The sequence below is a fragment of the Rhinopithecus bieti genome, unplaced genomic scaffold (assembly GCF_001698545.2).
Source record: "Rhinopithecus bieti isolate Rb0 unplaced genomic scaffold, ASM169854v2 scaffold_22, whole genome shotgun sequence".
In the NCBI taxonomy this organism is placed as follows: domain Eukaryota; kingdom Metazoa; phylum Chordata; class Mammalia; order Primates; family Cercopithecidae; genus Rhinopithecus; species Rhinopithecus bieti.
In genome coordinates, this window is record NW_016803136.1 from 1,551,137 (window position 1) to 1,561,414 (window position 10,278).

General features: G+C 61.4%; 1 protein-coding gene across 3 annotated transcripts in view; it reads left to right on the forward strand.

Annotated features, from left to right (window-relative positions):
* Window positions 1-787: 787 nt before the first annotated feature.
* The window catches only part of WDR81 (WD repeat domain 81), a 14,604-nt gene continuing 5,113 nt past the window's right edge, over window positions 788-10,278 (forward strand). Inside the window, exons 1-7 of one of the 3 annotated variants that reach the window (XR_001884443.1) lie at window positions 788-4,697; window positions 6,117-6,224; window positions 6,495-6,685; window positions 6,808-6,998; window positions 7,729-7,894; window positions 8,166-8,276; window positions 9,020-9,709. Coding sequence is in view for 2 of the 3 variants with exons in the window: in XM_017866804.1 (XP_017722293.1) it covers window positions 1,037-4,697; window positions 6,117-6,224; window positions 6,495-6,685; window positions 6,808-6,998; window positions 7,729-7,894; window positions 8,166-8,331; window positions 9,020-9,723 (5,187 nt within the window). In the remaining variant the exon portion in view is untranslated. Of the gene's footprint in view, window positions 4,698-6,116; window positions 6,225-6,494; window positions 6,686-6,807; window positions 6,999-7,728; window positions 7,895-8,165; window positions 8,332-9,019; window positions 9,724-10,278 lie in introns of all 3 variants that reach the window. The other 2 variants (XM_017866773.1, XM_017866804.1) reach the window with 2 other exon arrangements.

Below are 10,278 nucleotides of genomic sequence, written 5' to 3' on the forward strand. Positions count from 1 at the left end.
CTTGTAAAATATAAACAGTAATAACTGTCCTCCCTCCCTCACAGAATGTGTTGTGAGGGTCAAATGGAATGCGACTGCTGAAGTACTTCGGCAAATTAAAAAGCTCCTTCCTATGGAAGGCGGCGTGGAGGCGCCGAAGGGATTTGATGTCAAAAGTCCCAGTTCTGGCCAGGCACGGTGGCTCGCGCCTGTCATCCCAGCACCTTGGGAGGCCCAGACGGGTGGATCACGAGGCCAGGAGTTCGAGATCAGCCTGGCCAACATGGCGAAATCCCGTCTCTACCAAAAAATACAAAAATTAGCCGGGCGTGGTGGCGCGCGCCTGTCGTCCCAGCTACTAGGGAGGCTGAGGCAGGAGAATCGCTTGAACCCCGGAGGCGGAGGTTGCCGTGAGCCGAGATTGCGCCACTGCAGTCCAGCCTGGGCGACAGAGGGAGACTCCATCTCAAAAAAAAAAAAAAAAAGTCCCAGTTCTGCCCCTGACTGTGGCCGGCACTTTCGTAGAGGCTGGCATCTCTGGGAACAGCCTCCCGGACCCGCACTGGTGCGTGCTGGAGGGAGCAGGGAGGGGTGGGGAGGTCGGCATCACCCTCCGCCCGGCCCCGGCTGAGCTGGCTGGAGACCCTTCCAGCCCTGGGAGGAAGCGGAGCCGGGACCCAGCCACAGCAGAGCAGCGGGAGGGAGGGCGCGGAGGCCGCGGGGCAGGAAGCCGGGTCCCGCCCAGGCCTCTGGAGCCACGTGCGCTTGTTTCCGTGCTGGGGCGATCACGTGACCCGCGTCAGCTGACCCGTCACGGTGGAGCCCGGTGCTCGCGCCCGGCAGCCTCTGCCCCGCCGCGCCCGGAGCGCAGGACCCGCGGAGGGGTAAGCGCGCCCCTCTCCCGCCTCTTCTCCGCCGCCGGCTCCCCGCGGCCACCTCCGCCCCAGCCCCTGCCCCGCGCCCATCCCAGCCTCGCCGGCCTGGCACCCCGGAAGCCGTCGCCTGCAGGGTCGTGGCCGGGCTCAGCCCCGCGCTGCCCCCGGGCGGCCTGGAGGAGATGGCCCAGGGCAGCGAGGGGCGGGCAGGCGCTCTCAACACCCCGGTCGGGGGCTGGCACCCGCCCCCAAACCCAGACATGCAGGAGCTGCTCCGGAGCGTGGAGAGGGACCTGAGCATCGATCCCAGGCAGCTGGCTCCGGCCCCGGGGGGCACCCACGTGGTGGCCCTAGTGCCTGCGCGCTGGCTGGCCAGCCTCCGCGATCGCCGGCTGCCCCTGGGACCCTGTCCCCGCGCAGAGGGCCTGGGAGAAGCGGAAGTCCGGACTCTGCTGCAGCGCTCTGTGCAGAGGCTGCCTGCCGGCTGGACGCGCGTGGAGGTGCATGGGCTGCGGAAGCGGAGACTGTCCTACCCCCTGGGCGGGGGCCTGCCCTTTGAGGACGGGTCCTGCGGCCCTGAGACGCTCACTCGCTTCATGCAGGAGGTTGCCGCCCAGAATTATCGCAACCTGTGGCGCCATGCATACCACACTTACGGGCAGCCGTATAGTCACAGCCCTGCCCCCTCAGCTGTCCCTGCCTTGGACTCGGTACGGCAGGCTCTGCAGAGGGTCTATGGTTGCTCCTTCCTGCCAGTGGGCGAAACTACCCAATGCCCATCATATACCAGAGAAGGCCCCTGTCCCCCTCGGGGCACCCCTGCTTGCCCTAGTCTCCTACGGGCTGAGGCCTTGCTGGAGTCGTCGGAGATGCTGTATGTGGTACACCCTTACGTGCAGTTCTCCCTACATGACGTGGTCACCTTCAGCCCTGCCAAGCTGACCAACAGCCAGGCCAAGGTACTGTTCATTCTCTTCCGCGTGCTGAGGGCTATGGATGCCTGTCACCGCCAGGGGCTGGCGTGCGGGGCCCTGTCTTTGCATCACGTCGCTGTGGATGAGAAGCTTTGCAGCGAGCTGCGACTGGACCTGAGTGCTTATGAGAGGCCCGAGGAGGACGAGAATGAGGAGGCCCCTGTGGCAAGGGATGAGGCGGGCATTGCGTCTCAAGGGGAGCAGGGAGGGCAACCTGGGCAACCCACCGGCCAGGAGGAACTTCGGGGCCTTGTGCTAGATTGGGTGCACGGCCGCATCAGCAACTTCCACTACCTCATGCAGCTGAATCGGTTGGCAGGTCGGCGGCAGGGGGACCCCAACTACCACCCCGTGCTGCCCTGGGTGGTGGATTTCACCACGCCACACGGGCGCTTCCGAGACTTGCGCAAGTCCAAGTTCCGCCTCAACAAGGGAGATAAGCAACTGGACTTCACGTACGAGATGACGCGGCAGGCTTTCGTGGCAGGCGGGGCGGGCGGCGGGGAACCCCCTCACGTGCCTCACCACATCTCAGACGTGCTCTCCGACATCACGTACTACGTGTACAAGGCTCGGCGCACGCCTCGGTCGGTGCTCTGCGGACACGTCCGCGCGCAGTGGGAGCCCCACGAGTACCCGGCCAGCATGGAGCGGATGCAGAACTGGACCCCCGATGAGTGTATCCCGGAGTTCTACACCGATCCCTCTATCTTCCGCTCCATCCACCCTGACATGCCTGACCTGGACGTGCCAGCCTGGTGCAGCTCAAGCCAGGAGTTCGTGGCTGCGCACCGAGCCCTGCTGGAGAGCTGCGAGGTGTCCCGGGACCTGCACCATTGGATCGACCTCACGTTTGGCTATAAACTCCAGGGCAAGGAGGCAGTCAAAGAGAAGAATGTGTGTCTGCACCTGGTGGACGCCCACACTCACCTGGCCAGCTACGGGGTGGTGCAGCTCTTTGATCAGCCACACCCCCAGCGCCTGGCTGGGGCTCCTGCCCTTCCCCCTGAGCCTCCCCTCATCCCCAAGCTGTTGGTCCAGACCATCCAGGAGACCACAGGCCGGGAGGACTTCACGGAAAACCTGGGACAGCTTCCAAATGAAGTGGGCCGGCAAGTTTTAGAGGCCACTCCCTGCGAGGCTAGCTGGACCAGAGACAGGCCGGTGGCAGGAGAAGACGACTTGGAACAGGCCACAGAAGCTCTGGATTCCATTTCCCTTACTGGGAAAGCAGGTGACCAGCTGGGCTCCTTCTCCGGTCAAGCGTCTCCTGGCCTTCTGTCTTTCTCAGCCTCCCGTCCAGGCCGCAGGAATAAAGCTGCTGGGGTAGACCCTGGGGAGGGCGAGGAGGGGAGGATTCTTCTTCCTGAGAGCTTCAATCCTGTGCAGGCCCTGGAGGAGCTGGAAAAAACGGGCAACTTCTTGGCCAAAGGCCTAGGGGGCCTATTGGAGGTGCCTGAGCAGCCCCGGGTCCAGCCAGCTGTGCCACTGCAGTGCCTGCTTCACAGGGACATGCAGGCGCTGGGTGTCTTGTTGGCGGAGATGGTGTTTGCCACCAGGGTGCGGACGCTGCAGCCCGATGCACCTTTGTGGGTACGCTTCGAGGCCATCCGGGGGCTCTGCACACGCCACCCCAAGGAGGTCCCTGTGTCTTTGCAGCCCGTGCTGGACACACTCCTACAGCTGAGTGGCCCCGAAATCCCCTTGGGAGCAGAGAGGGGCAAGCTGGACCAACTGTTTGAGTACAGGCCTGTCTCCCAGGGCCTGCCCCCACCCTGCCCAAGCCAGCTTCTCAGCTCCTTCAGCTCCGTGGTTCCCTTCCCGCCCTACTTCCCGGCGCTGCACAGATTCATCCTCCTGTACCAGGCAAGGCGCGTGGAGGACGAGGCCCAGGGGCGCGAGCTGGTGTTTGCCCTGTGGCAGCAGCTGGGTGCGGTGCTGAAGGACATCACCCCCGAGGGCCTGGAGATCCTGCTGCCCTTTGTGCTGTCACTTATGTCCGAGGAGCACACGGCTGTGTACACTGCCTGGTATCTGTTTGAACCTGTTGCCAAGGCACTGGGCCCCAAAAACGCCAATAAGTACCTCCTGAAGCCTCTCATTGGTGCCTACGAGAGCCCCTGCCAGCTACATGGCCGCTTCTACCTGTACACGGACTGCTTTGTGGCCCAGCTGATGGTGCGGCTGGGCCTGCAGGCCTTTCTCACTCACCTACTGCCCCATGTCCTGCAGGTGCTGGCGGGCGCGGAGGCCTCCCAGGAGGAGACCAAGGACCTGGTAGGGGCTGCCGAGGAGGAGGAGAGCGGGCTGCCCGGGGCCGGGCCTGGCTCTTGTGCTTTTGGGGAGGAGATTCCCATGGATGGGGAGCCTCCTGCCTCCTCGGGCCTGGGGCTCCCAGACTACACGTCTGGCGTCAGCTTCCACGACCAGGCTGACCTCCCTGAGACAGAGGACTTCCAGGCTGGGCTCTATGTAACTGAGTCTCCCCAACCCCAGGAGGCTGAGGCTGTGAGCCTGGGCCGGCTGAGTGACAAGAGCAGCACCAGTGAGACCTCCCTGGGTGAGGAGCGGGCTCCAGACGAGGGGGGTGCCCCCGTGGACAAGAGCAGCCTTCGATCAGGCGACAGCAGCCAGGACTTGAAGCAAAGCGAGAGCTCCGAGGAGGACGAGGAGGAGGAGGACGGCTGCCTGGTGCTAGAGGAGGAGGAGGGGGAGCAGGAGGAGGTCACCGGAGCATCTGAGCTCACTCTGTCTGACACGGTGCTGTCCATGGAGACGGTTGTGGCCGGCAGCAGTGGGGGAGATGGGGAAGAAGAGGAGGAGCCACTGTCTGAGCAGTCAGAAGGCAAAGAACAGAAGATCCTCCTTGGTAAGCTCCCAGGTCTGGGAGGTGTTGGTCAAAAACACCTCCTGCTTCTCCCTGCACACTTGCAGAGCACCTACTCTGTGCCGAGCAGTGGATCGAGCCAGGGCCACCTGCAACACAGATGTGGGCTTGCCTTCACAGAACTCACACCCAGCAGACAAGATGCTGCAGTGTAGACGGTCTTAAGCAAGTGTATTATGTTAGTGTGATAAAGAACATGGCTGCATTCCTGGGAGGGAGTGGAACATGGAGCTTTTCGGGGGCGCCGTGGCTCACGCCTCTAATCCCAGCACTTCAGGAGGCCGAGGCAGGCAGATCATCTGAGGTCAGGAGTTCGAGACCAGCCTGGCCAACATGGTGAAACCCTGTCTCTACTAAAAATACAAAAATTAGGCGGGCGTGGTGGCAGGCACTTGTAATCCCAGCTACTAGGGAGACTGAGGCAGGAGAATTGCTTGAACCCGGGAGGCAGAGGTTGCAGTGAGCTGAGACTGTGCCACTGCACTGCAGCCTGGGCAACAGAGCAAGACTCCGTCTCAAAAAAGAAAAAAAAAAAGGTGCTTTTACATCTAGTTTTCAAGGGTCAGAGCAGGCTTCCTTAAAAGCAGAGACAGCTGAGGTTCAAGTAGGAGTAGGAAGGAGGTAGGCAAAAATGGGCAAAAAGAAAGTCTGAAGGCTGAGGGAACAGAGTGTGTGAGGCTCTGAGGCTGTCATGTTCCATTCAAGAAGAGAAGCAGGGGGCTGGGCGCGGTGGCTCACACCTGTAATCCCAGCACATTGGGAGGCCAAGGCGGGTGGATCAAAATGTCAGGAGATCGAGACCATCCTGGCCAATATGGTGAAACCCCATCTCTACCAAAAATACAAAAAATTAGCCGAGCATGGTGGTGGGTGCCTATAATCCCAGCTACTTGGGAGGCTGAAGCAGGAGAATCACTTGACCCTGGAGATTGAAGGAAGAGAGTAAGGGCGCTGGAAGGCAGAGGTTGCATTGCAGTGAGCTGAGATCGTGCCATTACACTCCAGCCTGGGTGACAGAGCGAGACTCTGTCTCAAAAAAAAAAAGAAGAAAAGCAGGGAACAGCCATTATGGGGAGACCGAGGGAGTGGAGGGAAGAGAGGCCAGAAGGGAGGTGGCCAGGGCCGGGCCAGGCCTCGTTAAGGAGTTTCAGAAGACCGACGGGCAGGCTAACTTCCTGCAGGTCGTGCCTGTAGAGAGGAGTCTGGAGCAGCCAGAGTCCCACAGGCCAGGGCCTAGGCACCTCTGCCACTGTACGTGGAGGGGGATGGTGTGGGACAGCCGGCCTGGGCTGGGCTCTTGGCAGAGCTGCAGCCGGAGGTGGTTGAGTGGGGTGCCGTGGGGTGGGAGGGGTGATGAACTCATGTTATCTGAGGAGCTCAGGGCCTGCTCCCACCCCACAGATACAGCCTGCAAGATGGTCCGCTGGCTGTCGGCCAAGCTCGGCCCCACAGTGGCTTCTCGCCACGTGGCCCGGAACCTGCTCCGCCTGCTGACGTCTTGTTATGTTGGTAAGGAGGCCTGTGGTCGGTGCTGGAGATGAGGGTTTCTCCCAGGCCCTCTGCCTAGCTTAAGCCCCCTCCAGCGAGGATCCTTCCCACCCCTCCCTCAAACCACCCCCCGGCTAGGTGCTGGGTCCCGGTCTGTAAGTGCCAGCAATTGGATAGGGCCGGGCTGGGCCCCAGGCTAGCGTGAGCTCAAGCAGCCAGTGCAGCCCTGCAGGGTCAGGCTCCCTCCGGCCCTCCACTGGCGACTCAGGACTGCTGGCTCTTCCTTGGCAGGACCCACTCGGCAGCAGTTCACGGTGAGCAGTGGCGAGAGCCCTCCGCTGAGCGCTGGCAACATCTACCAGAAGAGGCCGGTCCTGGGCGACATCGTGTCAGGGCCCGTGCTCAGCTGTCTCCTCCACATCGCCCACCTGTATGGGGAGCCCGTCCTCACCTACCAGTACCTGCCCTACATCAGCTACCTGGTCAGTCGCTGGTTTGGCAGGCCCGGGGCTGGGAAGGCTGAGGACCTGAGGGCTGGCCCGGGGTCTCTGGGTGCCAGGGGGTCCCTGGGGCTGCCAGGCCCTCATCTGCTGGGTGGTTCTAGGTGGCCCCAGGGAGTGCCTCAGGCCCCAGCCGACTGAACAGCCGTAAGGAGGCGGGGCTGCTGGCCGCAGTGACACTGACTCAGAAGATCATCGTGTACCTCTCAGACACCACACTCATGGACATCCTGCCCCGGATCAGCCATGAGGTCCTGCTGCCCGTGCTCAGCTTCCTCACCTCCCTCGTCACGGGGTAGGCCTCCGCCCCAGCCGATATAGGGGGACCGGCCCAGCGGAGGGGCTGCCCAGGAGGGGCTGGGAAGCTCAGGGGAGAGGATGTAACACTGGGCTGGATGTCAAGAGTCCTGGTTTTGATCCCCGCTCTTTGACCCTGAGCAAGCCACACCCTTTTCCTGTGCCTCAGTTTCCTCATCTGGTTTGAACCAGTTGGTCTTAGAGCTTCTTTCATTTAAAGCTTTTGATATGGCCGGGCGTGGTGGCTGTATGCCTGTAATCCCAGCACTTTGAGAGGCCAGGATGGGAAGATTGCTTGAGTCCAGGAGTTCAAGACTAGCCTGGGCAACAAAATGAGACCTCGTCTTTAAAAATATATATAAAGGCTGGGCATGGTGTCTCACGCCTGTAATCCCAGCACTTTGGGAGGCCGAGGTGGGTGGATCACGAGGTCAGGAGTTCGAGACCCGCTTGGCCAATATAGCAAAACCTCATCTCTACTAAAAATACAAAAAAAATTAGCCAGATATGGTGGCTCATGCCTGTAGTCCCAGCTACTCGAGAGACTGAGGCAAGATAATTGCTTGAACCCAGGAGGCAGATGTTGCAGTGAGCCGAGGTCATACCACTGTACTCCAGCCTGGGTGACAGAGCAAGATTCTGTCTCAATAAAAATAAATAAAGCTTTTGATAGATTCTGGTCAAGTCCTGCAGAACCCGGGATTGGAGCTCATGAGCTCTGTTTCCAGGTTCCCAAGTGGGGCCCAGGCCCGGACTATCCTGTGTGTGAAAACCATCAGCCTCATTGCCCTCATCTGCCTGCGCATCGGACAGGAGATGGTCCAGCAGCACCTGAGCGAGCCTGTGGCCACCTTCTTCCAGGTCTTCTCTCAGCTGCATGAGCTTCGGCAACAGGTGGGCAGATCTGCGGGGCCAGGGCAGGCCGGGGCGGGGGCTGTGGACCCGGCTGACCTCCTGGGCGTCTCGCTTACAGGATCTGAAGCTGGACCCTGAGGGCCTCGGTGAGGGCCAGGGCAGGCTGGGGTGGGGGCGGTGGACCCGGCTGACCCCCTGGGCGTCTCGCTTACAGGATCTGAAGCTGGACCCTGAGGGCCTCGGTGAGGGCCAGGGCAGGCTGGGGTGGGGGCGGTGGACCCGGCTGACCTCCTGGGCGTCTTGCTCACAGGATCTGAAGCTGGACCCCGCGGGCCGTGGTGAGGGCCAGCTGCCACAGGTGGTCTTCTCTGATGGGCAGCAGCGGCCCGTGGACCCTGCCCTGCTGGACGAGCTGCAGAAGGTGTTCACCCTGGAGATGGCGTACACAATCTACGTGCCCTTCTCCTGCCTGTTGGGTACTGCCCCGTCACGTTCCCTGTCACAGCCTTCGTGGCCGTCTCCTCCCTTGGGAGGCCCCATTCTCTGCCCTTGCCCCAGAGTCAGCAGTGGGTTCTAAGCAGTTTCTTTGGGTGAGAGCAAAGGGATTCGGTCTCAGACCCCTACGTCCAAGGTGACATACAAACAGGGACGGAGCAGTAGCCAGCAAGAGAGGCCCAGGAGCTGGCCTGTAGCATCCCTGGGGAAGGCAGGAGAGTCAGGGCGGTGGACTGGCTGTCTGCAGGAGCTGAGAGGGAAGGAGTGGCCTCCTGTTTACGAAGCTTCCCCTCTGGGCCCTGCATGGTGCTGTGCTAATCGTTTCAGCGTGTCATCTCCCTGCAGAGGACAGACAGACAGATAACACGTGTTATCATCCCGCCACTGAAATCTAAGCTTTGGGAGGCCAGGGCACCACCTGTCTTGTTCCGTATTCTATTCCTAGTGCCCAGCACGGCACAGCACATATAGAAGACGCTCATGTGTACATCACAACGGAATGAATGCACATTTCACCGGGGAGGAAACTGAGGCTCAGAGACAGAGTTACTTGCCCAGAGTTGCAGAGCCAGTTCCTGTCCCGTCTTCTGTGGCTCCCGAGTCCTTGGATGGGTGATAGCAGCCGCCTGCCATCTTCCCTGTCTCAGGACCTCTCCCACTCCCATCCAGGTGACATCATCCGGAAAATCGTCCCCAACCACAAGCTGGTTGGGGAGCTGGCGGGGCTGTACTTGGAGAGCGTCAGCCCGAGCAGTCGCAACCCTGCCAGCATGGAGCCCACCGTGCCCAGCACCGGCCCCGAGTGGGACCCCCAGGGTGGGGGCTGCCCTCAGGATGACGGCCACTCGGGGACCTTTGGGAGCGTCCTGGTGGGGAATCGCATTCAGATCCCTAATGACTCTCGGCCTGAGAACCCTGGACCGCTGGGCCCCATCTCGGGGGTGGGTGGCGGGGGCCTGGGCAGCGGGAGCGAGGACAACGCCCTGAAGCAGGAGCTGCCGCGGAGCGCCCACGGGCTGAGCGGAAACTGGCTGGCGTACTGGCAGTACGAGATCGGCGTGAGCCAGCAGGACGCCCACTTTCACTTCCACCAGATCCGCCTGCAGAGCTTCCCGGGCCACTCGGGGGCCGTCAAGTGTGTGGCACCCCTGAGCAGCGAGGACTTCTTCCTGAGCGGCAGCAAGGATCGCACCGTGCGCCTCTGGCCACTGTACAACTATGGCGACGGGACCAGCGAGATGGCCCCACGTCTCGTCTACACCCAGCACCGCAAAAGCGTCTTCTTCGTGGGCCAGCTCGAGGCCCCCCAGCACGTGGTGAGCTGTGACGGGGCTGTGCACGTCTGGGACCCCTTCACAGGTGAGCGGGCCCAGGTGAGGCCTGTTCTGTTCCTGCTCCTGCGCCCGCCAGGCCTCTGGGAAGGGGGCCCGAGGGTGGGGCTGTAATGCTGCGGAGTTTGGGGAGACCCAGCGAGGCCGCCGAGAAGAGCAGTTAGGGTTTCCAACCTGTTAGACTTAAGTCTGAACTGGCCCCACCAGCTCACTTACCTTGAGCAAGTTCCTGCTGCTGGAAGCATCTGTTTTCCCATCCATAAACAGAATCAGAAAAACGGGCTTAGAAGATAACATGTGTTTGGGCGCGGTGGTGCACGCCTGTAATCCCAGCACTTTGGGAGGCCGAGGTGGGCAGATCATGAGGAGGTCAGGAATTCTAGACCATCCTGGCCAATATGGTGAAACCCTGTCTCCATTAAAAATACAAAAATTGGCCGAGCATGGTGGTGGGCACCTGTAGTCCCAACTACACAGGAGGCTGAGGCAGGAGAATTGCTGGAACCCAGGTGGCAGAGGTTGCAGTGAGCCGAGATCACACCACTGCACTCCAGCCTGGGCGACAGAGCATGACTCTGTCTCAAAAAAAAAAAAAAA